This window comes from Panthera tigris, chromosome F2, assembly GCF_018350195.1.
Source record: "Panthera tigris isolate Pti1 chromosome F2, P.tigris_Pti1_mat1.1, whole genome shotgun sequence".
NCBI lineage: Eukaryota > Metazoa > Chordata > Mammalia > Carnivora > Felidae > Panthera > Panthera tigris.
In genome coordinates, this window is record NC_056676.1 from 61,873,882 (window position 1) to 61,900,858 (window position 26,977).

Below are 26,977 nucleotides of genomic sequence, written 5' to 3' on the forward strand. Positions count from 1 at the left end.
CCCAATGTTTATAGCAGCACTCTCGACAATAGCCAAATTATGGAAAGAACCTAAATGTCCATCAACTGATGAATGGATAAACAAATTGTGGTTTATATACACAATGGAGTACTACGTGGCAATGAGAAAGAATGAAATATGGCCCTTTGTAGCAACGTGGATGGAACTGGAGAGTGTGATGCTAAGTGAAATAAGCCATACAGAGAAAGACAGATACTATATGTTTTCACTCTTATGTGGATCCTGAGAAACTTAACAGAAACCCATGGGGGAGGGGAAGGGGGAAAAAAAAAGAGGTTAGAGTGGGAGAGAGCCAAAGCATAAGAGACTCTTAAAAACTGAGAACAAACTGAGGGTTGATGGGGGGTGGGAGGGAGGGGAGGGTGGGTGATGGGTATTGAGGAGGGCACCTTTTGGGATGAGCACTGGGTATTGTATGGAAACCAATTTGACAATAAACTTCATATATTGAAAAAAATAAATATTAAAAAATTTAAAAAAAAATAAATACAATTAAATACATCTTGGAAAAAAAAAAAAACATGTTGTTTCTGGGGCGTCTGGGTGGCTCAGTCGGTTAAGTGGCTGACTTCAGCTCAGGTCATGATCTCACGGTTTGTGAGTTTGAGCCCCACAATGGGCTCTGTGCTGACAGCTCAGAGCCTGGAGCCTGCTTTGGATTCTGTGTCTCCGTCTCTCTCTGCCCCTCCCCTGCTCATGCTCTGTCTCTCTCAAAAATAAATAAACATTAAAAAAAAATTAAAAACACGTTGTTTCTAATCACACAGTTTTGTGCACTGTCCCTAAAAACACTTGGCATATTCAGTGGTGCCTGGGTGGCGTGGTCATTAAGCATCTGACTCTTGATCTCAGTTCAGGTCACAATCTGTTTGTGGGTTTGAGCCCCACATTGGGCTCTGCACTGATGGCGTGGAGCCTGCTTGGGATTCTGTCTCTCCTTCTCTCTGTCCCTCACCCGCTTGTGCTCTCTCTCTCCAAATAAATAAATAAACTTAAAAAAAATGTTTTTAAGGGGTTCCTGGGTGGCTCAGTCGGTTGAGCATCTGACTTTAGCTCAGGTCATGATCTCGCGGTTGACGAGTTCAAGCCCCGCATCGGGTTCTGTGCTGACAGTTCAGAGTCTGGAGCCTGCTTTGGATTCTGTGTCTCCCATTCTCTCTGCCACTCCCCTGCTCACGCTCTGACTCTCAAAAATAAACAAACGTTAACAAAATTTTAAAAATTTGTAAATAAAAAACAAAACAACAAAACAAACTCACTGGGTATATTCAATCTAGTCTCTTTTTTCTTGCTATGCCCTTCCTTCCAGAATGCCCTTTGTCCTCTTTCTGCATCTCCTAATCCTGCAGATTCTTAACAGCCTAGTTTAAATTCTGTAGCCCTAAAATCAATCTACATCACTCTGTCTCGCAATAAGTTCACCTCTGGATTCAAGCAGAATTCACTCTCTGGACCATCTTCTGGACAATTAACTGTGTATTGCTATGAGAGGCTACTTAACTCATTTCTCCCTGCTTGTATTTTGAGATCTCTGAAGGGCGGTATCTTGTGTTCTCCTGCCTCTTACTATCCATCTCAACAACACCCTATGCTGCACAGCCCAGTTTCATGTAAATACTAGGTGTTAACATAAGAAGAAAGTAAAGAACATGCTGTAGCTTTTAAAAGGGTCTCGCCAGGCAGAGACAACAGACTACACATTTTGTAACACTGCTTAACCGGTTCCTATTAGAGATAACCCCCACTTGTCGGAAGTTCCCTTGACGCCACTTTGCATTTATGAAAGACCTACATTAGTACTAGTTTCCCTAACTGAAAGACATCTGAAGAGGATTTTCGATTTACAGAGAAAAGGTGAGAAACGAAAACAGCATTCAGTGCTGATTTTGCAGCAGCTGTAATAGAGGCTGCTGCACCCCAGGCAGCAGCAGCATCCTCGCCACCCACGTCCCCAAGCACCTTCCCCAGGACCTAGGCTCAGCATCTCAGCATCAAGCCACTAGAACTGGGATTTGTGTCTGTGGGCATCTGTGCTTTATCTTGATTTATTTCGTGCATCTGTTAGGAAGCGGTGTCCTCAGGTATCAGCAAAGCCTAAAAGAGGTGACTTGTTGGGTCTGAGAACACTCAAAAATTTTTCTGTATGAATTAATGGTATTGCTATTCACTTTATACCATTTCAGTTTAGGAGAGGTTTCATAGGGACTTTCTACTTTCAGCTAACAGGGGGACACTATACCTCAAATTTGAAAGAATAATACATTTCTTTATGGGAGATAATTGAGCAATTTGGTGTAGGGTCAGGGGGTGGGAGGAAAATATGCTGGAATCTTGAATGTTTTCAGTGAATCAGAGTCTTCATGGGTAAAAAGGTATTAAACAATTGTTGTCAGGCTTGACTATCTGCCCAATGACTGATCATAATGGCATAGCTGTATTTCCCAATCTGGAGGTTTTGCAAGTCATTAATAGCCTGTGCACCATTTACCAGGTGTTTGGTTAAAGCAGGCTTACATAAAGAGTTTGCAAATATTTATATTCCACAGATATCCTCCCACTGTATTTAGAGTTGAAACAAAAGAATCATTTGTCTTTAAAAGATTGTATTTCTCATGAAAGAACGTTATTTTTCCAAGAATCATAAAAAGAAGTGTTACTCTGTACCTTCTCTTGGTCTCACCTTTTCCCCCAGGGAAATTACCTCTGAGGATAATGGGGAGGCTGAATTAGGACAAATAATCACCTGCCAAAAACCACATTTTAGTGACAATTTACCATATCTGATTTTTTTTTTTTTTTTTTTTTTTTTTTTTTTTTTTTTTTTTACTGAAAGTAAGAAAAGCAATAGGAAATAATGTTTTAGCATTTGTTGGGGGAAAAACTGAAGTCTTCTTTGTACCCAATGTGCCTTCATTTCAACCACAAGGAGAGGAAACCTAGTTGTTACATTTCCTCTTTTGTAAAAGACGATTTTCAATAGGACTTAACCAGTCCTTACATCCAGACATTAAAAATGAGGGTAAATAGGCATTCTACACTGAAAGAGATTCATGTGGAAGGGCCAGGGTTTGGAGGTGGGGTGGGGAACAGCTCCCAAGAGCAATCTCATAGCAGCCACAAACTGGGACTGCCTATGCGGCACTGTGCATTGGTGGGTTTGAATAATCCTACCCACACAGAATGTCCTAATGAAAAGTACATGTCTAAAGCCCAGTTGCCATTGTTTTCATGCCCTAGTGGGGACACTGACCAGACTGGTCACTCCCCTTACATGTAGAACACCTAACAATGAAACTGATTAACTCACATCCAAGTATAACTTGACATAATTATTTTAAAGATTGTAACTGGCTGGCTGTTGTCTCCCTTCATGTCAATTGAGAGAGCAAAACTTGCTTATCAAAGGGAGAGTCCTATTCAGACTAAATGGGAGGATAAAGTCCCCAGTGAAAGTCCACGTCAAACCTGAGAGGTGAGTATACCAGTTAGCTTGTGTGAAAGCTCCCCCTTGAGGAGCTCAAAACAACTGTAAAACTCCACTGAAAAATTACATTGCCAGCTCTTCTTCAGAAGGAAAGGCTACGCACTTCCTTAGGACAAAGGGGAAAAAAAAATCCTTCACAAATATTTCTGCCAAAGGCTATTTTACCAACGGTGCTTTTTTTGTTTTTGCTCCCATCTGAGATATTATTTAACTGGTACCTTGAACATGAAATAAGACCCATATAATGAACCACATTGTCATGCTTATTGTCTCCAGCTAGGACTCATCTCCTTCAATAGATGTGAGGAAAACCCAATGGGGGTGGGGTGGGGTGGGGTGGGAGATTAACCCTGTTCTAAGGTATCATTTTTTGTGTGTGTAGACTGCTACCAAAAATAGTCGCTTTACTTCTGAGAATAATGTGAGGGAGGACAAAACACTTCTTGTCCAGAGGTCACAATGAATTGGAAAACAATTTTGCTGGGTGAGCATTTGAGGATTCTGCTTTCTGTTCAAGATGAGCATACCCTGAAGCTGACTCTTACTGGGGTTTTGAAAGAGAAAAAAAGGAGATGTTCTTCTCTAGCCTCTTCAGCAACTATTCTCCCCCAGGGTAAACAGTCTCCTTTTCCAAGTATGTTTTAAGAATGAGATATCCAATCTGCCCACATAAGTCAAACAAACAAACCTCCAGGGCACATTCCACAGGCGAAGGGTGACTCACAAGTCAGGATCTGCCCATCCAGTGCTAGAACTGAGGAGCGGGCTTCTTCAGACCCACCGTGCCTGAGGCCGAGGACAACTGGAACAGACCTTCCATTAAAGCTGTCTCAATATCCCCATTTATCTAGCATGGCTTTCCCCCCTTTTCCTTTCAAGTTTTTGGACACATTTCCCTCAGCACAATGAATAAGAGACATCAATGCTCTGTGTTATAAAAGGAGAATAGGATTTTCTTTCTATCAGATCAGGGCAGGTCAGTTCCAATAATAGTTTAATAGTTTATACTGAAGTGGAATCGAGGAGGCAGTTTGCAATACGTATTGTCCATCTAAGTCACAGTGTGATGGCACTAAATGCTGGATGTACAGAGAGACAGAAGATGTTGTATGAAGTGAGAGGAGCTTTTTAACTATATTAGCTACATTAGCTATTATTAACCATAATGATAATAAGTTAATCAGACCAGGGAAAGAATTTAGGACCAGGGTCATTATTATTTTTTTTTCCGGGGCATATTACTCAAATTCTGGCAAAGGATAATGGATGATACTACACTTCTACTTAGTGTATCTCCAACGTGCCCTAGGGAGCCTGCTGAAATCAAGGAAATCTTTAAACTTGGGCACAATCAAATAACAAAGACTGGGTTTCATCTAAAACAACATTTAGCTTGTTGAACTGAATGTTGCAGCTGCCAAAATTCCAGATCGAAGGAATTGTCCTGCATGAAAAATCCAACCATCTAGTGGTACAGGGTTTCATTCATTTGGGCTTGATTAGCCTGACCAGTATTCCCCATGATAACAAGAACAAAGATACCACAGGATAATCCTTAAACACCATTTAACTCTTTCAGGCTTGTCCCTCCCCCTCCCCCGCCACTGTATCTCCATCCATCTTTTCTCCTTTCATCCCTCAAATATGTAAATATTATGAGTAATAGGTGCATAGTATTTATGATTATATATTACAAAAACCTGATTTTCATGATTCCATTAACTTTGTGCATTCTGATTTTTCAAAATGTTTTCAGATTATCAAACTTTTTTTTTTCATTTTACCAATCTTGGAAAAAAAGGCATCAAATAACAGTTTCTAAATTTCATATTTCTTCTGGATTTCCTTTTTTTTTTTTTTTTTTTTGAGAGCACGCACACACCTGAGCTCAAGAGAGAGGTGGGAGGGGCAGAGAGTGAGGTGGGGAGAGAATCCCAGGAAGGCTCCAATGCGGGGCTCAGTCTCACAATCCTGAGATCATGACCTGAGCCAAAATCACGAGTAGGACGCTTAACGACTGAGCAACCAGGCGTCCCTTTTTTCTTTTTTTTTTTTTATATGGAGATAAACAGAATTAGGTTAATGAAGAGATGTGAACATATGTGTCTGTACTAAAGAAGATCCAGTTTCTCAGAATCGACACAAAGTGAACTCCTCCTTTAAAGAAGGAGCCCGACATCCTTCTCAAGCTTCTTTGTGTCTCCGTTCTGGAAGTGTTGACCATTTAGTAATTGCCGAGCAAGTGTTTATGGAGCAAATTAATGAGCACTAATTTAAAGATAATTGAATAATTAGTAGGTAATGAATGATCTGCAAATTAGCAATTTATAATAAATTACAAATTATCTAATCTGTAAATAATTGAACTTCAATCGAGATAATGATAAAATATTCAGTAAGTAAACAAATTACTGGAATGAAAGAGGAAACTCCTACTAAAAAAATCTAAGGTCCAAGCTACACTATATGTGCAACGAAAAGAAAGGTTATTGTTTTCAAACACTGTAAGCTGTAAATGGGCGCTGAAACAAAATGAGATACACCGCGAGCAGGACCATTCACTGTGCCATCTTGCATCCTCACCTATTACCAATGAAGAATTCTTGAGAGTCAACTGCTAAATGCCTGATAGAATCTCATGGTTAAAATACACTTGAGAGGTTTTCTACTCAAACTCCACTGGTTTTGCGATGGGAAATTTGAGCCCCATTTCAGATGTCTGACCTACCCATGTTTACTTGGCTAGTACATTGCTGGCCTTCTTTCCAGTTGGTCCTTTCTTTTTTTCTGTTCTCTAACCCGCCATTCGGTCAATTCCTGTTTCTCCAGTGACCAACGTGTCATTTTTATGCACCAGTCCATTTTTTTGTGAATTGAGAAGCGGTGGGTAACAAATAAGTGAGGGTATCTTTGTAACACTTATCTTCTTAAACTATAAAATTTCAAAGATAGGTACTATACTATCCATTACTTTCTGACCGCGACCTGGTTTTACCCTTAGTGTTGCATGCAATAATTGTTTCTATTGATACTGCTTCTAAAAAGCAGAGTAGTCCTGTTTGTAGATTCAATTTATTTCCTAGTCCTTTTGAATGTACTAAGAAAATCCAACTCAAGTGTGTGCAGCCAGAGGTGATAAAGAGGGAGGGATACAGACTACAAAAACTTCCAAAAGAAAGCCAGCCAGTTTCTTAAGTAAAAAGCAGAAAAAATGAAAAGGATAGTTTTCAAGCCAGGAAACAGGCTTTTGCCATTATAGCATCCAACATATGATCAAAGAGAAAACATCAGTAAAACATATGTTTTTCCATAGTTTCTAGTCCATCTGTCCCTGACATTTTGCTAATTATCTCAAAAATGGGTTTTGGTATAATTTTCCTTTCCCTTCTATTTCTAGTTAAAGGTAACAATATCTCTTGGTGAATAATAGCTTCAGCATTAAATGATGATGAACAACCGTGATTGGCATATACACACCATTCTGGAGTTCTGAATCTCCTAAGGCAATCTTCTCCTTGGCGTCAAAAATCTTCCCCTACAGTTTATGTGTTCTATAGTATAGAATAGCAAAGCGCATTCTAGAAGAGAGAAATAGGATTGTGCTGAGCATTTAACAAAGGGCAAAATGATGAGAGTAAAGAAGACAAAACCTGCCTCTGACGGGAGCAAAAAACGTAGCCTTAGGTGTCAGGAGTTGAGTACTGCCATCTACTGGCCATGAGGTCTGGGTCAATTTTCTTAACTTCTCCGAGCTTCAGGTTCCTCATCTGAAGAGAGACTCACACTTAGATAATGTGTGGGAAATACCACTTTTGTAAATTTCAGGTGATACAAATGTCAGTGGGAAGTTTTTTACGAATAAAACAATCGAAGATTCTGGGGAGATCCACAGAATGGTTAACTAAACACATTCAGGAAATTGCTTAGAGAAACAATGTGGCTTCCCTTTCACATTCTATAGCAGCACTTTTTGTCAGCACCCAGCCATCACTGCATCCTTTACCCTACAGCTGTCTACGTTTGTTGGGAGACAGGCTAGTCTTTGACTTGAACTTAGTGGGAGCATATTTTGCAAAAACACAGGTAACTATATCCACCCCCCCCCCCCCCCGGCTGTGTGCTTAACCGATCATCACTGGGAGTTTACTGCTAAAGGCAGATTTGAGGTTAAGATTCTTCTGGAATGACTACAGCAATCCCATCTTTCCTCTCTAGATACACCTCACCGTCCTCTGAAAGATTTATAAAGAAGGACACTGTGGCAACATGCGACCTTTTGAAACTGCTCACAGTATGTTCTCTCCCCGGAAGGAATTCTAATGTCCTCTTGTCTTGTGTTGCCTGCCGTGTACCAACCATGGGGGAAAGGCACTGAAAATTTAATGAACTTAAGAAAAGCTGTGCAAGCTTCTCTTTTGGAGGAGCCTTGGGGAAGAGGGAAGCAAACAGAAGGAAAACATTCAAAGAAATTACACTGCCCCCAAGGGTGGCATCTATAGAGGACAGTGACAGGGACTTGGAGACGCTTTATTTTTCTAGTGCCCATTTACCTACAGGGCTGGTTTCACTTCTATGGCTGGCCATCACCAGGGCAAAGGTGAAGGGAGAAGATCAATACCAGAGGTAAAAATACCAGAGAAAGAAAACCGTGACTCCATAATACAACAAAGAATGTAAGACGGGCATAGCCAGGGAAGGGAGGGTGGGTGTGAAATAGAGGAGCCTATGGAACCAGATACCCAATTTATCTGAAAAGCGTAAATATATGCAACATCCCCAGAGAATAACTACTAACAGCCAAAGAAAACAGTTTGCATTTAACTTAAAAATGTATTTGTCATATAAATGTATTTTTAAGCCACTTAAAAAGAGGCTGTGCCACTCCCTAAGGTCTGATGCACACAAATAAGTGTGCAGAGACAATAATCTGAAAGGAAACACATTAAAATCTTTATGCCAGGGATTATTTCTGAGTGTTGGAATCAGAGGGAGATTTTAATATGTTTTCCTTTTTTGTGTATGTACACTTTCTAATTTTTCTACATTGGGTACACAAGAGGGAAAAGTAACACACATTTTTAAAAACTGTAACTTCTAAATTTCTTTTGTAACCATCACTGAGAAAACATATTTGGGGATAGGGAGGAAGAGTTAGAATAAGGATCTATAAACCATAGCCTGTAGGCTGAATCCAGCCTGCTGCCTATTTTTGTAAATAAAGTTTTACTGGAACACAGCCACCTCGTTCATTTACATACTGCACAGAGTCTAGTAGTTGGGACAAAGGCCACATGACCTGCAAAGCCAAATGGCCTTAGCTGGCCCTTTACAAAAGAAGTTTGCCAACCCCTGGGGCAGAAGAATCCTTCTCGTGCTATTGGAATATCCACTGCACATTATTAGCTGTGTCAGCTTGAGGAAGTCATAACCTCTGTGTCTCAGTTTCCCCATATGTAAAGAGAAGGATAATACATCTTAGAGTTGTCTTGAGTATTAAGTGAGTTAATGCATAAAAAGTACTTACTGCTGTGCCTGGCACATTATGTAAGTCTCAAAAACATTTATTACGTACTTCCTTTTACTGAGAAAAAAAATTTTTTTAATGTTTGTTTATTTTTGAGAGAGAGACAAAGTGTGAGCAGGGGAGGAACAGAGAGAGAGGAAGACACAGAATCCGAAGCAGGCTCTAGGCTCTGAGCTGTGAGCACAAAGCCTGACATGGGGCTCGAACTCACGAACTGTGAGATGGTGACCTGAGCCGAAGTCGGACGCTCAACTGACTGAGCCACCCAGGCGCCCCAACGTACTTCCTTTTAAACAAGATACGTTATTCCACTATCGGGGTAAACCTAATGAAGCTGCCATTTTGTTGGTGAAAATTGTTCAATATTGGCAACTTTATAGGGTTCAATTGTAACCCTATTTCACCCACTCACTGTTCTCATTTGTCTGGTGTAAGCTGTAATCTCTGAGATAGTATCAATGTCACTAAAGCAGTTTGGGGTTAGCTAATCTGCCACGGAGAGTTGAGAATAAAAATCTAGGATGGCTGTACCCAAATCCAGGCAACATGGATGTCAGAAACAATAATGCTATATTTGTATTATGCTTTTGTTACCTGTGAAACACTGGCAAATCGGCACTAAATGTATGAGTGGTGGGACAGACTTTGGGCTCTTGCCCTGCTGCCCTAAACAGAAGCTTTTCAGATAAAGGATATTCTTTCCATCTTCCAAAATAACACCTGTCTCTTGACTTTCGGCAGGCCCAACAAGCTTCCATGACACTGTGACAATCACTCTTGGCACTGAGCAGAAATCTAGACACATTCTGCCACAACATCTCTGGGAAGACCTGCCTGAATATGGGGCTCTGGATCCTGCAAAGTTTTGAGAGTCTGTCATTCAAGTCCACTTAAAGATAGCATTTTGGGGGTTAGTACAGACCCAACATAGGAGTTCGTTAAAAAAATAATAATAATAAAATGGGGCTTCTCCAAGAATGAGACAGGAAAAGAGACTCGAACATCAATGGAACGTAATTATAAGAAGCTGCAGATAGAAAAGTGTAGGATGGGCTTCATGAAAAGGAGGCCAATCAGGAAACTGAAGGACTAATCAAGTATTCTTATCAAGGAAATGTAGAAGGGCTTTAAGTTCAGTGCTAAGCCTATCAAAGGAAGAACAAACTCAATTTAATTCAATCAACACTTATTAAATGCCTATTTTACGCCAGGCAGTGGGTTAACACAGCTAGAGACAGTAAGATAAACCAGATGCTATTTCTACCTTATAGGAGTTTCTGGGCTGATGGAAGGAAGATAAACATGTAACCAAGTAAAGCATTTTGGGGGTTAGTACAGATCCAACATAGGAGTTCATTAAAAAATAATAATAATAATAATAAAATGGGGCTTCTCCAAGAATGAGACAGGAAAAGAGACTTGAACATCAATGGAACATAATTATAAGAAGCTGCAGATAGAAAAGTGTAGGATGGGCTTCATGAAAAGGAGGCAAATCAGGAAACTGAAGGACTAATCAAGTATTCTTATCAAGTAAAGTTAATATAATGTGATAAGTGTTCTAATACTAACAACAGCGATTATTCACTGCAAAAAATGTGAAGGAAATACGGAATGGAAAAATTAATTTTGTTTGGAAAGGCCCAGGGAGGGTGGGGAAGACAGGCATAATTGGAGCTAGCCCTCACAAATGACTACAAGTTCACTAGGTGGACAGTGGGGCAAGAGTGAGAGTGGGCTGCTGGGGTTTGGGGATAGGATGGATTCAAGGAATGGCTGCAAACGAACCTGAGGAAGATTTATCAAGGGCCTCATGCTCCAAGCTTAAGAATCTGGGCTTTATCCAGTAGGCACTAAGTCTTTTTAAGCAGAAAGAGACCCGGGCAAGTCTGATTTAAAAAGACAAAAGAATAGATGCTTTCCCTGAGAGACATAAAGTAGGATCGTAGGAGACTGTTCATGCAGAGGCTCAGAAAACCTAGGCCAGAAGGATTGCAGTTAAGAGTAGCAAGAAGGGGATACATGGTGGATGCAGCAAGGCTTCAAACTGGAATGCAAAAGTGGAGGCAGAAAAGTCTGACAGGCAAAGAAGAGATGAACAGAATTTGGTGGGGGAGGAGGGAGGGTCACACAGGCAGTGAGAAAAGCACAGGTTAGGGGATTGGCCTTGGGAGACAAAGTATCTTTTCCTCAGAGACATAAAGGAAGCCAATAAGAAGGGGGTCAAAATAGATGTAATACTGCAGAAAGTAATGTTAAGAAAATTTACTACCACTGGTGCTTACTCAGAATAATGAAAGGGGAGAGGGGTGGGCTTTGTGGACAAGGAGCTAGGAGTGGCCCCACCATCGGAGGCTGGAAAAGGCAAAAGCTGGAGATTGGTAAAAGAAATATCTGATAGGTCATGACCCAGGATCCACTTGGGCCAACAACTCACACACTGGTGACCTCTCTCATCCACACCTTCCATTTTTTTCCCAAGAGTGGTCTGAACTCATCAGTTCCCTCATCAGTGGTGATGCTACCCTCACTGATGGGTGGTGAATGACATCCACAAGAGGAAACTCTGGTTTCCTTGCCCTGACATTCAAAGCCTCTTCTAATGTAGTCCTCAGTCTACTCTTCCAATCTATCTCCACCTCCATCACTGACCCATCCTCAGGTTCAGAAACCCAAATGTTTTCATGCTCAGGCAGGTAACCCAGTGTGGGAAGAAGAGTCAGGGTCCGACACAAGAGGGGGTGGTGAGGTCAATGGCTTAAAAGTTGTTACATTCTCTTGTTAAGCTCTCTGAGGGTCACATGAAATACATAAATACACCTTGATATTTCAGGGATTTTCTCTTTTAAAATCCTACACAGGACAAATCCAGCCTCCTCCAAGCAGACTTCCTGATCAACCCGGATAATAGATAAGAGTTCCTTCTCAAGTCTCCTTTGGTGCTTATCCTTGTGTTCCTCTTCTTTCATCACTTGCTTGTACTTATAAGATGCTATCTTTCATAGCACAGAGGTCAGCTCCCTGAGCTCTGGATTCAGACAGCCCTGGGTTAAAACCCTGACTTTGCCATTTTTAGGCTTCTATGACATGAGACAAGATACCTAAGTTTTTGGAGAGTCAATTGACTCATAAAATGGAAATAATATTACCTTATGGGGTTACTGTGAAAATAAACTTAAATAATGTAGCAAAGGACTTACTGGAGTCCTGGCATGTAAACATTCAAAAAAATTTTTTTTTAAATTTTTTTTTTATTGTTTATTTATTTTTGAGACAGAGAGAGACAGAGCATGAATGGGGGAGGGGCAGAAAGAGAGGGAGATACAGAATCAGAAGCAGGCTCCAGGCTCTGAGCCGTCAGCCCAGAGCCTGACGCAGGGCTCAAACTCACGAACCGTGAGATCGTGACCTGAGCTGAAGTCGGATACTCAACCGACTGAGCCACCCAGGCGCCCCTCAAAAAAATTTTTTTAATGTTTATTTATTTTGAGAGAGAAGGTGTGAGTGGGCAAGGGGCAGAGAGAAGGAGAAAGAGAATTCCAAGCAGGCTCCACACTGAGCATGGAGCCTGACCTCACAACGTGAGATCATGACCTCAGCTGAAATCAAGAACTGGAAGCTTAACTGACTGAGCCCCCCAGGCACCCCTGAAAACTGATTTCTATACCCTCCTTTGCTTCTTATAAACCCATGTATGGAGTCCATATAATCACAGACCAATAATAAAAACAACCAGTAGCAACTTTGTAAGATACACATATTATTTTTGAGAAAGGGAAACTGAGGCTCAGGGAGGTGAAACAGTCTTTGCCAAGGCCCCACAGGGTGAATAATCAGTGGAGGGGACCCTATCATGGGTCTCCACAATCCAGGCTTTCTCTGATCTTTTGTAACTATCCAAAGGTGCAGAAAGCCAGCTCTTGAGCCTAGCCCTGCATTTCCCGGCCCTGATACCTAGGCAGACCTTTCCCTTCAAGTCTCAGTTTTGCAAACTACAGAACCTAGAACAGCAGTGAGCGGAGGGAGATCATCATCCAAGAAAAAAGTGAATCAGGGAGCAAGTAAAAATCCTCCCACCTGTAAGAGTAGTCTTGATCATTTAAGTCTATGCGATTGGTTTGAAAAAAAAAACATCCTTCTAGTTCTTTGATGTATGAAGCAAATAATTCATTGTGTGATCACCTCCATTCTTACCCTTTCAAAGATAACTTTAAATAAATGCTGTATTTAGAACATCAAGGAATGTCCCCTTAGAGTGGCACATTATGTGATGCAAATGGGAGAAATAATGTATGCTTTCCTTAAAGTAAAATTTAGCGTGTTTTTAAATGAGATTTTGTGTATGTGTCAAAATTCCTTTGGTTCATAAAAGGGTGGTGAGGGTAATTTTTAATTTAAAAATATGAATGAGTGGAACAGTGAGGTAGCAATTATATGCTACTGCAAAAATATTTTCTGAAATTTAAGTCATCTGTGAAAGCCAAAAGTCTCGGATACACAAGTGTAGCTCAGACGAGCAAGTCTCAGTACGAGAAGAGAGCTGCTCTCTTGTCAGCTGTCATCTTCCAACAATTGGTAAAACCGTACCTTTCTTTGTAAGAATGTTCTGGTAACTTCAGGTTATTCTTCCAGTGAAAAATGCACCAAGTGGATTTTCAAACTCCGTTTCTTTATATGTAGATACCTTTCTTTATAGTTCCATATGTTTATATTATTCTATATCATATACAATGCATCTATATATCATTTTATATATTTGTACCTATATGTTTATAACATAGGTAAATATAGATGAATTTGTAATAGAAGATGAATATAGATCCGTCTCCAACATCTTTAATAGAAATGATCCAACAGCCCGTATGGAAAGACATAGGATGACATTTTCATTTTCTCCTTTTAAAAAACACTATGCCATTTTAGAAAATTTGGAAAGCACACAAGTCTCCAAAAACCAACGTTGAGATATAATTTACATACAACAAACTTCACACATCAGAGGTGCCAAGTTGATAACTTCTGACAAAGATATAAGCATTTTCATCACCACAGAAAGTTCCTTTGCCCTTCTTCCCCATCTCCCCTCCACACCCGAATCCAAGCAACCATTGATCCAGATGCCGCACTGCCAATTTTGTGTCTTCGGATCTCACACGATGGAATCACACCGTGCATACTCTTGTGTTTCTAACTTCCTTCGCTCAGCATGTGACATGCTTTCATGTTGCACGCATCAGTAGCTGGCTCCTTTCTACTGCCCAGCAGTGCTTTCGGTGTGAATATAGACCAGTTTATCCATGCTACTCCTGAGGGACCTAACAATTGTTTAGAATTTTTGTCCATTCTGAGAAACAGTCCTTTGGATATTAGTGGACGGGAATTTTTATGAATATGTGTTTCCAATGTTCTTGGGTAAATACCTCAGAGTAGATTTGCAGGATCATTTAATAATTGTGTGATTAACCACATAAAAACCTTTATAGTTTTTGAATTAGGTGGTACCATATTATACTCGGTAACGTCGTATGAGAAATCTAGTTGCTACATATACTCAGCAACCCTCACTATTGCCAGTCGTTTGAATTTAAGCCATTTTACTGACCGTGAAGTGGTATCTCACTGTGGCTTTATTTGCATTTTCCTGGTGTTAATATTCCTTAGCATATTTTCATGTGCTTATTGTCTATTCTTTCGTCTTCCTTGCAAAGGGTCAAATCTTTTGTCCGTTATTATTGGGTTGGCTTCTGCTCCACATTTCAGGGTGATCATCTGCCTTATGACATCAGTTCTTTGATAGGTCCCAACAGAATTTTTATTTTGTCCAGCTTATTCCTGTTGTAAGGATTGGGGTGATGACTTCCAAGGTCCTCACCTATGACAGCTGAAATCTGAAGCCTTCTGCATCTGGTGAGATGATCATATGACTTTCTGCATGTATCCTATTAATGTAACGAATCAAGCTGAATTTTCAAAAACTTAACCTTGAATTCTGATGCACACACAATCATGATATAGTATCATTTTTGTTTATGGCTATGTTGAACTTATTTGTATTTCGTCAAGGATTTTAGGTTTACGTTCGTGAAGGACATTGGTCTATGCCATACAATTCTTGTATCTTTGTCAGGTTTTGGTGTTATGGTTATTCTGAACTTATGACTTTGGAGTACTCCCATTTTCCTCTCTTGTCTCACTGAATCTACATAGGTTTGGTTATCATTATTTGAATTCATTGCAAAAGGCTTCAGGGCTTAGGCTGTGTACGTGTGGCGGGGGTTGTGATTTAAAATTTATTAGGAGATACGTGGCTATTTATATTTTCCAGCTTTAAGTGGGTGCTAAGTTATAGTTTTTAAGGAACATGTCCATTTCATCTAAGTACATTGGCATAAACTTGTTCATACTATTTTCTTATTGTTTTTTTAATGTATACAGGAAATTTAATGATACCTCCACTTTCTTTCTTGGTATTGTCTATTTTCCTGGTTCGGTCTAGGTAAATGTTTACCAATTTTGTTATCTCTTTAAAGAATCAACTTCATCTTTGTTAATTTTCTTTATTGCTCGTATGTTTATCTCACTGGTTTCAGCTCCTACTTTGGGATGAGTGTGTTCTTTTCTAATGTCTTAAGGTAAACCTTTACTGATTTCAAGTCTTTTTTTAATACAGGTATTTAGTGATATAATTTTCCTCTAAGTTGTCCTGTAGCTGCACAAGACTGATATTTGGAATATTCACGTTTCTATTATCATCCCATTCAAAACATTTTCTCATTTCTGTTGTGATTTTTTTTTCCTTCACCCACGCAGTTCCTGAGTGTGCGTTAAGTTTCTAAGTATTTGGAATTTTCTGGAGATCTCATGAACAATTCCTAATGACATTCTGTTGTGGTCAAAGAATGTGCTTGTAAGACTTCAATGTTTTGAAATTTGCTGAGATTTATTTATACACTTAAGTGCAGTATACCATGGAGGATAATTCTCATGAACTTGAAGAGAGTGTTTGTAAGTTGTTGGGTATGGTGTTCTGCTTGGCATATGGTTGTGGCTATGTACATATTTTCAAATGTACGAATTAACTGTGATTTAAAAAATAATGAAATAGAAAGAATGGACAAGGGGCTAGAATGGAACTATTTAGAGAAAAGGAGGAAGCCAGTGTAGCCAGACTCAAGAGAGAATGACTGCAGCTGAGGAAGCAAGGATCCAGGGGGTGATAGAGGATATCTGGTTAAATCAGAGGCAGAAAAGGCGATTTGTAAAAGAGGGTCATATCATCTTCTGGAAGATGGAGTGGAGGGGAAGAATATTCAGGGAAATGCCATCAGATGGTCTATACCTTCTCCGTGTAGCAGAAGGAGGACATCTACTAGAGATGAAGGAACTCAGAGGCAGACATTTTGGGATCTCCAACCAACAGTTGGCTGGGATGAAGGAAAGGATTGAGGACTATGCCGTGGTTCCCCTGGAGCCTGGTGGCAACAATCTGTCCTTGTAGCAGTCATTAAGGGCTTTCCTCAGCAAAGGTTTCTAACCTGGAACCTAAGTAGGACCTACAGGTGGGTTTCAGTTAAACCTCAGCAGAACCTTCTAATAATTAAACTTTTTACCTATCAACTTAACGTGACAAGTCCTACACCAGGGCTTACCCTGGGAGCTACAGCATGGGTTACTTAATCCAGAGAAGGAGTAAAAAAGGCTTTCTGTAGGAGATGGTGTCTGAACTAAAGCCTGAACGGAAGTTGGGATTATCCAGGTATATGAGTGGCTTTGAGGATGGTAGAAAAGAACATAGCATTTGATGCCTGCAAAGCAGTTTGGCAGGCCTGCAGCTTAGAAGGAAAAGAGAATAAGAAAAACCAAACACTGTAACCACCACCACTCCAACTCTTAGATAAAAGGTTGCTTTTAAAAGTTATGAAATGCACATTCCTGGAGATGTTTGAGCAAAGGCTGGCTGGCCGGCTATCTAGGTACACAGGGAGGCATTGTGTTGATTCGGTAAGGGGACCCACTTCCCCACTCTTCCTAGTCCCTTGTGGAAGGACTTCCTGGACTAATGCTCCTGGATCCTCTCCTGCCTTCTGTTTGGTGCCTTTGGAAGCAGGAATTGGGCTTGCTCAGCTAGTGCAATGTTCTTTCCTCTCTTGTGACCTGCATGCCTCATGTAATCTGCTTTCTGTTATGTGGCAAAAGGGACATGGCCAGTCATGCCTGGGAGGGAAAGTCCTATTTTTATTTATTTACTATTTTAGAGAGAGAGTGTGCATATGTGAGTGGAGGAGACAGGCAGAGAGGGAGGAGGGAGGGAGGAGGGAGGGAGGAGGGAGGGAGGAGGGAGGGAGGAGGGAGGGAGGGAGGGGGGAGGGAGATCTTAAGCAGGCACCACGCTCAGTGCGGAGCCTGACACAGGGCTCAATCCCACAATCCCGGGATCATGACCTGAGCCGAAATGAAGAGTTGAATGCTCAACCAACTGAGGCACCCAGCCCCACCTCCCTCCACCCCCTGGAATGCCTAATTTAGAGGGAAAATAGTCTGAGCAAACCAATTTGTCTGAAGACCTAAACGACATTCTCCAAAAAGCTTTATCAGGAATGAAGCTGATATTCTGATCTCCATGTACACATTACATTTAAAGGAATATTTTTTTTATCGACCTCATAAAACCTGGGATGACATCTAACCCCCTTCCCAACATTTAGAAGTCTATTATCCTGGATCATCAAGACAACCAGATTCAGTACCCTTGGTTTGGGAATTCTGAAGAGTGGAAAGGTGATATTAGTAAGCTTTCGCCATCAAAAGGGGTTAAAAGCAATATATGTTGTTATTGGAAAATTAACTTTTGGGAAACTTCGGCCTTGATGATGTCAGAAACTTTACTATGCAAATCTACGCTGCTTGAGATTAAAAAAAAAAATGTAGAGTAGTTCATACAAAAAGAGATAGGTAACAAAACACAAAGACATAGAAAAGTAAAACACAGTATCCAGAGGGAAAACAGCAACAAGAAAATGTACAGATGAGGCACTGTCTGTAAATATGCCCAGACTTTATGTGGCTATATTGGATTCTATTAAGTAGTACACTCATACCTAGTCACATAAAGTAACCATTCCTCTTCTTGTGATACTTGTTAACTATACAGCCCATAGTCCCTATGGGTAACTCCAACCATAGTAAAGAGGAGGAGGGCAATAGCAGAAGGTGAAGGGGTGAAAAAGAGAAATCCGCACTGAAGGGAATAATGTTAGCAAAGTCACAGAGCCACAAGCCAAAGGTCTGAAAGAGACAGAGGTTTCCCTTTTGTTCAATAACCTAGGCAGAAGTGCCACATTTCAGGGTGCTACATCTCAGCAGAACATTTTGAAGAGGGGAAAAGAAGAGGTACGGGGTGTGTTTGAAGGACAAAAAGAACAGAAATATTCACTTATGTCGCAGGAGACCACTGGGAAGTACTACAAATCAATACTGACCACTTGCAGGGGATATTCATATGATGAGTATTTATTCCTGCAGACATCTGGACATCTGAAGAATTCCCATTGCTGTGCCACAAAGCAGACTCCACGGAAACCTTTTACACATTCAAAATAGCTTTTAAAAATATTTTATATTCTAGGGAACTCTAAGTGCTTCACCCATAAAAAATAAGCCTTTCAAGTTGGCAGGGGAAAGAACCCTTTCCAGATGGAGAACTTGATGCTGAAGGAGGTAAACTCACTTCAGCAGCCACGGGAACAACACAAGGCACAGCCAGGGGCTGAAATCGCCTCAAACCTGAAAATATTCTTAACTGTGCATAAAAGAGAATCTGAAAGTTGCCTGTGAGCTTACACCTGGCCCCAGTAGAGCTTCCTCATCAGCATTCCAAGCCAGCCTCAGAAAGCTGGAGAGAGAATCTTGCAAGCACAGGAAAATAGACAAATTTCTTTCCTTCAAGCCTAATCTGATGATTTAAATCTATCCTAACGCCTCTCAGGTGTTCTAACTATTTTATGCCTTTTAAGAGCGTAAGAGCGCTTCTGCAGGGAGGTAACACTAGTAACTTCTCCTCTGATTAAACACATCTGCCACAAAATAGCAGGTGCCTTCTGGACACAATGAGATTCTCAGAAATTCTAGTAGGAAACTTGCAAAAGGTTTCGAATGCTCCTATACTGAAACACATTTTAACTTTTCTTAGATTTTGGAGATAAAGGGGGGAATGTTTGTGTACAATTCAGTGTCTTTCAAACAAAGGCTTAAAAAATATTAATGGACTTGCTGCCTAAAACATAAAAAAGGAATTGAGCTACTGAAGTTAAAACGGTAATTTTCAAAAAAGGTTAAAACCAGTATTCTCATAAAATACAAAATGAACACGTTTAAGGTTTGTTTTTAACTCATTAGTGAAGAAGCTAGTAAGATATAATAAGCAGGAGAAAGATACTACAAAGGAGAATCCAAAGAGCAAACACACGTAGATCAGCGAGAGTAAATGAAGGTGGCAATGGCAGGCAAAAGTCAGATTTTCCACAGTGGCTAGGAAAGCCGGCTGAACCTCTGTGGGACAGAATTTACACATCCACAACAAGGATTATTTTGTATCGCTATCAGCTATCTACAACGTAAGGAGTTGTAAAAACAGCTCCGTGGAATTAGATAGCCCCAAATGGTGTGCTATTGACGAGGCACAGTTTTTCACAGAAGCCCAATTTTTTCCCTGCACAGACCACTGACTGTCTTATTTATTTCTGTATTCCCCAAACCCGGTACAAGGTAGATGCTCCATAAATACCTGCAAATGGATAAATGTCTACTATGTATCAGGCGTTAAGCTAGGCCCTTCACGAGCATCATTCCATTTAATTCTCCCGACAACTCTTAAAATATTTATTCTCATTTCACTGATGAAAAACTAACTCGTGTAATATTGTATAGATATTGCTTGTCAAAGGTTGGGGGTGGAGGACAAGCAGGGAGGATCACACTCAGGTCTGTGAAAGCCCTTTTTTCTTTTTTCCATTTAATATATGTCCTTTTTATTTGCCATCACTGTACCATCTGCCTCTAAATTAAGGGGCTGTTTATATGTTATACTGGTATGACACACTTGCTTGATAAGCATGATATTGGAGACCCACCCTTTAAGAAAAAGCAAAGGAACAGCAACACTCAAGAGGATCTAGGCATAAATAAGAGACAGGTGAGCATTTTTGTTGCGGCCTTGCAGATAAGCACAGGATATTTACCAGCCTAGACTACCCTCACCCTGCCACCCCCGGTTGCTCATTTCCCAGTTTCCAGGATAATAAAGACAGACGAATTCAACACTGTTTATGTGTGTCGTTTTCACCAAAATCAGAACAGCACTTAGGAGAACAGCAGCAGCTATTCAGAACAGAAGCAGCGTTCAATGCATGCTTCCCAGGACCATGAACTCCTTTCACAGCAACACTATGAGGCAGGTACTGGTACCATCCTCTTTTTGCAGATAAAGAAAGCTGAAGGGCACCAGTGACCTTCACAAGATGACACAACACAGCTGCAGCTCTGGGCTTCCACCCGGCACCTGTCAGCACTGCCGGCCCTCACCCTCAGTAGTCCACTGTTTTTTGGGGGCTGGCGACATTTGCTCTGTTACTATAGGTCTCAATTTTTCACAGACCTCTCTGTCCTGCTTATCACAGCCTAGTCTCCAAGGGCACGGAGATCCCCCCAGCCTCCAGCATCCTAGGGCTGGTCACCGCGGGCCAGCTGCAGTCCCGTCTATTATCTGACCACTTGGCGCTTGTGATCATTCAGGTATTTCACATTCATATTTGGAGAGGCGAGGCCCAGAGAACAGGGGAAGAGAGTGGCTTTCTGAGGCCTCATAGGTGAATGTCAAAAAGATGTGGGCCAATAGTTAATGTGAAATCATTCTCTCTGTTCCCTGAGTCCCCAATAATTTTCTGCTTTCCTTTCTTGCCTGAAAAAAGGCTGCCCTTAGAATGAAGAGTATGTTTTTAAACACATCCAGATGAGTCTTGACATGATAGCAAAATGCTGACATGTAGAAGGTGTCAAGAAATGGCCAACTTAGTAGTTTACTTAATATTATTTCATTTAGTCTTCATAACAACTCTTGCGGACAGGTAGTATTATCATCTTTATTTTGGAGATGAAGAGGGAGGTTAAATAACTCAACCACCTAAAGCAGCTTGCCTGGGATTTCAAGAAGGTTGTGGTTTACCAGTATCAGTGGCATTTCATGGAGACCAAATGTGCCACTAGAAGCAATGACAGGTGTATCTCATGTCCACACTCTTTTTCTTCAAGTCACTTAGCAGAAAGCCTTGGGAAGTGGTACCATTGACTCGGAGCGCTGAAGCATGGGACCTTTACTTCTAAGGGATGTAATGCCCCTCCCTGACAAACCATTATAAATGCCTCCCTTCCCTCAAGGGTATCCCATAATGCCCGCCCATAATAAAAGATAACACTACTTTCAAACAAGATCATGAAAAAGGCTTTGCCTTTACTCTATCACACAGGCATTAAGAAACATTAAGCACACATTTTGGGATGAAGGCGACCATAATCAGTCAAATGGTTACTAACTGATTACTTAAGGGGTGGAAAAACAGACTCTGAGATGCTCTTGTATTGTTAAGGGAGGGCCAAAGAAAAAACAATTTGACACTTGGAATCTAAGCTAAGTTCTGACAGTGCCTTCAGAATTTCAGGAATTTCACCTAAAAAGCCATTTTATTCTACTTGGGGGTGGGGGGGGGGAAGCAAAGTGAATTAATTAAGTACAATTTTAACACTTCACTCTCTGTTAACTACTCAGCCTGAGCTACACTTGGGTGTGCTCCTTAAATATTAAAACATTACCAGTTTGGTCAGAAGGAATCTAGGAAAATCCAGCTCAGGATTTGAAAAATATTCTTTAGGGGCACCTAGGTGGCTCAATCAGTTAAGCGTCTGCCTTTGGCTCAGGTTATGATCTCACAGTTCATGAGATCAAGCCCCGCGTCAGGCTCTGTGCTGACATCTCAGAGCCTGGAGCCTGCTTAGGATTCTGTGTCTCCCTCTCTCTGCCCCTCCCTCGCTTGCACTCTGTCTCTCAAAAATAAACATAAAAAAAAAAAAAGAAAAGAAAAGAAAAATGTTCTTTAGTATTAGAAACCTTTTTTCCAAATGAAGTTTTTCATATAATTCAAACATGTAAAACAGATATAAAGGGAGCTGGTTTAGTTGACACACTTATCTCTACCCAAAGCACACCCCATCCCGTTGTCAACCTTTAGCGCACCCAAGGGCTCCACGGAACACACCTTGAAAACCACCCAGTTTGGAAAGAGGCTTGGTATCCACAGTGCTGGGCTACTCAAGATCAAGTCACTTTCCCACTAGAGGATAGTCTTCTCTTGGAAAAGGGGAAGGATCTGGACTAGAATCAGGACTCCTCAACACGTTTTTCCTCTGAAGCGCAGTTTTAGTGCACAGAGCATGTTTTTCAGTCCTGTGTTTCATCACAGTGTTTGCAATGGGAGAGGGACAAGGGGAGGGACGAGGCCCATATTCATGCAGACCCTCAGGGTGGGAGGGGAACACAGGGGAAGTGTGAAGATGCCCTTGTTCTGATGGGCTCCCACGGCGGGCCCTATCGACTTCTTCTCACCCAGCCTGTTCTCCAATCGAGAGACAGGATCCTAAGGGCTTTTACAGTTCATTATACTGTCATGGTTTCTGCTTCCAAGTGTCTCTTGGCCTTCATATATAATACTCAGAGCCCCTTGCTGTAAATGGAATCTTCATTTGTGCTTTGAAGGTATTCATCTCAGGGACTGTAAGTATTATCATATTCACCTCAGAATTTTCCTGTTTAGAAATCTTTCCTACTTAGAACATCAAATACTGATCCCGCAAACCCAGATAATTTGGAAGACTTCCTTCCTTTTCTCTAGGATTGGTACACATTTTCTCTAGAGTCCCCCACCCACCCCCTTAGCTTGACTCCCACATACTTGTACTGAACCCGCAGAATCCAAGCTTCTCTAGAACTTCTTATGCTCATTCAGTAGCATAATTTGCATGGGTCTGGAATCCATTCTCCTTTTAAAGTAAGCAAACCCATGCCAGAAAATTTCAGTAGGGAGATGCAGTTCATTGCAAGGGTATGGGAAAGGCCACCGTGATGGGGAGAGAAAGAGGGAGTAAAATATTTTGGATGCCGCATACTTTACCAGTTATGTCATGCTGTTTGAATGACTCACTGTAGATCTGATACTGATTCGGACAATGTTTCTTCAACCACTTGCAGACATCCTGCTGAGTCCACAGAGCCACTGGTTTTGACAGCTTCACTGTAGCCGACTATAAATGAAGAAGGAAAAGGTTAATGTCAGCCCCATGACAGTGCCCAGAAAGGCACTACTGTTAGAAGTCCTAGAGGGTGTGGTCAAGGCTCCAGGCTGGAATCCCTGAAGGTAAGTATCTGGCTCTTTTCCTCCTAACCTCTATAGACCTTTTCCACACCCATGAAAACCAGAAGAAAAGGTCTAGGTGGAAAAGGCCATGAAAATTATACTTATCCTCAAGTTATCATCTCCACTGGAAAAAGTCCCCAGAAAGTAGTGTTTTCTGACAAACACTTCAACAGTAAGACAATGCTATTGCTAAGCATTTAATTAAATTTTAGGGGTGAAATAGCTGCCCCCAAATGGCCTTTCTTTGTATTCCACAAAAGTGTCCATTTTGAGATCTCTAGGGTCTAGTGCACACTAGCCCTGGCAGGCGCTAATAATTATTTCAGGAACGAATGTTATTGGATTTAGATACCTACGTACTAAAGAGTGCACACTGGCCTGGGAGTGGTCCTGTAAAGTCTAGGAATTAGTTATGCCACAGCGGGGAAGCAAAAAGTCAATTCTGCCAGCATGTGGAGAATGGTAATAAGATAATGGGGTGGCTAAACCTGATGTAGAAGCCAACTAATTAAGGCCTTTTATTGCTCAACAGATCTTTCAGGAAGGGGTTTATGAAACAAAACAAAGGTGTGTTAGGACCTAGCCTTTGACAGAATTAATTCATCAATTAATGTGCATCAGCTCTGTGCCAGATGCCCATCTTCCTCATGGATCCTAACAACTTGGCTGGGACAAGATGAAAGCTTAGTTTTTTTATATTTTTTTTATCAGCATTTGTCAAAAATCTAGGATTGTAATATAGAAAAATCTTTAAACGATATTGGGCAGCACCCAGACCTGGTCAATGTCCCTTCTCACTAGGGATCATTCACTTTTACTTCTCTTTCAATCTTTCAGATTAAGGCAAAGAGAGCCTCAATTTTGTAGGACTGTGATTTAATATCTTTCGAATACCTGCTAACATTTCTGACAAAGAGGGCACGCTTTGCCATTACAACCTTCATTAGAAAGCAACACACCTAGCGACTGTTTGATTTTATTTTTATTATATTTAAGGTTACTTTTGTATTATGGCAAATAAAGGCAAAAAAAATTTATTTTCAGTAGTAATATCTAGTTTGCTTTTATTTATTTTTAGTGTTTATTTTTGAGAGAGAGAGAGAGAGAGAAAGAGAGGAAATATGAATCTGAAGCAGGTTCCAGGCTCTGAGCTGTCAGCACAGAGCCCAACGTGGGACTCAAACCCACGATCTGAGAGATCATGACCTGAGTCAGACACTCAACTGACTGAGCCACCCAGGTGCCCCTAGTTTGCTTTTAAAACAAATTTGAGTTTAACAACCGTTGGTCAATTAAAAAAATGAAGGGAATGAACAGTGATATAGATGGTAACAAGATACTAACAGAAGTCACATGCACATGATTCACATTTGTGAAACACAGTGCTCAGGTGTTTCTTTTTTCTGTTAGTATATTTCCAATAGAATTCTTTGGGCCATGACTTACAAAATCATCACAAGCAATAGTTTTTACTTTTTGCTAATTTACTTTATAATTTTTTCTTTCACTCTTATTGTGGTAGATTATATTTCTCAAGGATGACTTTATACATGTACATATATACACATCTGTACACATATATCTGTTCTTCATTCATTGTACTTGATATTCCTACACTGATATTTGGGATTGATGTTCTTTTTCCTTGAATTTTGGCAAGGTCTGTAGTGGTTCTGGCCAGTGGAGCACAGTGGAAGTGATTGACTTCTAAGGCAAGGTCACAAAAAAGATACAACTTCTGCCTGGCTCGTCCTCTTTGGCATTCAGCTTTGGAACCCAGCCACATGCTGTGGGGAAGCTCAGACCACGTGAAGAGATGATGTGTAGAAATTTTGGCCAATCCCCAAACTGATGTTTCAGCTGACAGCCAGCACCAACCAACCATCAGACAAATGAGTCAACAAGTTGCAGATGATTCCAGCCATCAGTCTTTGAATCTTCCAGCTGAGGCTCCCAGACACCAGGATGCAGAGACAAGCCATCCCTGCTGTGCCCTGAGTGAATTCCTGACTCGCATAATCCATGAGCGTCATAAGCCATTGTCTTTCATCACGAAGTTCAGGTACCATGTTCTATAATGTTAGTAACAATTACAATACTAAGTTATATGCTGGTGAGGATAGATGTGTTACAACTGTGCTCTCAGAATGCCCTGCATTTAAGAGATGCTATGCAGCCATGATGAATAAGTGAATGGATTAATGAAATGAACCCAGCAGTGAATTTCAAGCATAGCGTTTTGCTGCTTTCCACCAACTGTGTCTTGCTCCCACGTGGCTCCTAGTCAAACGTATCAGCCTCTTCCTTCCACACCCCATATCCCTGAGTCACAGGCTGTCCACCATGGTCCCTCTAAGCTCTGTATGCACCCGTACCAATTGTTCTAATTTTGATGAGCGAGGAGGGCCTCTGAGGGGGTTGGTGCAAATGAGTTAATGTTTTGTTGTTTGGTTTCTTATTTGCTCGTCATTCCCTCTTTTCCTTTCCATGATGAGGAAACTAGAATTTTGGCTCTTTTAGCTAGAAATGCACTACCATCATGTTTTACAAGTCTGAATCTGGCTCCTTCCTGCGCTAAAAATTTTTCTTCAGATTAACTAAATGAGTTCATAACTGACACATCATTACCCTGAAACCCTTTACAAGTTTACTGCAGGTAAAGCTAATCACATCTTTTGAAAACTCCTATAAACCAATTATAGGACAGGTGTAAATTAGGAAGGGAAAGACAAGAGGGTGAAGTTGCTTATATATCAATATACTAAATTTCCTGGAAGAGCACCTTTAACTTGCTCATTTCTTAGGAAACAGAGGCCCCTTGGCACAAAGTAAAGCCCCCTCAACTGGGCTTCAGGTCGAGATTAACCCATACATGCCAAGTGAACTCAGGATGCATCCCCATCAGCCCCCAAGTATGCTTTTGTTACAAATTATCCCTTTGTCATAAATTCGGATGTTCTGCGGCTAACATGCAAGGAGGTGCCTTGCTTTTCCTTCAGAATATACTCTTACTAAGCAGTAATTTGGTATCACTTGCTCGGAGGGCAATACACTCAATGCTTTAGGCACAGAGTTTTAAGACTGCAGGAACCTACATGGATCTGCCTCCATGTCAACTGGCATAAATAAAATGGGGAGGGATAAAGATTCCTATCGGGCAATTGCTTGTCTCTTCTTACTCAGATAGTGATAAAAGCACTGGCCCCATTTATTAGCCAATTCTTAGCCTTGGCTTTATTATGGAATTATTAATTTGCCACACATTAATTGGTTAAGAGCTATAAAGACTCCATTTCCCTCAGTATCCAGCTGCTTATGGATTCTCAGAGCCGACTTCATTTTTTCTGCCTGAACTGCTCTTTGCACAGCACCCGGGTGAACTTCAGTCACTTTTCCCATCACGATTACCCCATCCCCAGTAGCAACCAAATTTTGGAAGTGAATGCCATAACCTAACTCTTTTAAAGAGCTTAACTTCCATGTGTC

At 40.9% G+C, this 26,977-nt stretch overlaps 1 protein-coding gene across 2 annotated transcripts in view; it reads right to left on the reverse strand.

The window, feature by feature from the left end:
• The window catches only part of SAMD12 (sterile alpha motif domain containing 12), a 378,717-nt gene that overhangs the window by 189,840 nt on the left and 161,900 nt on the right, over positions 1–26,977 (reverse strand). For both annotated transcript variants that reach the window (XM_042973076.1, XM_015534604.2), the window contains exon 3: positions 23,249–23,378. In XM_042973076.1, coding sequence (XP_042829010.1) covers positions 23,249–23,378 — 130 coding nt within the window. The remainder of the gene's footprint in view (positions 1–23,248; positions 23,379–26,977) is intronic.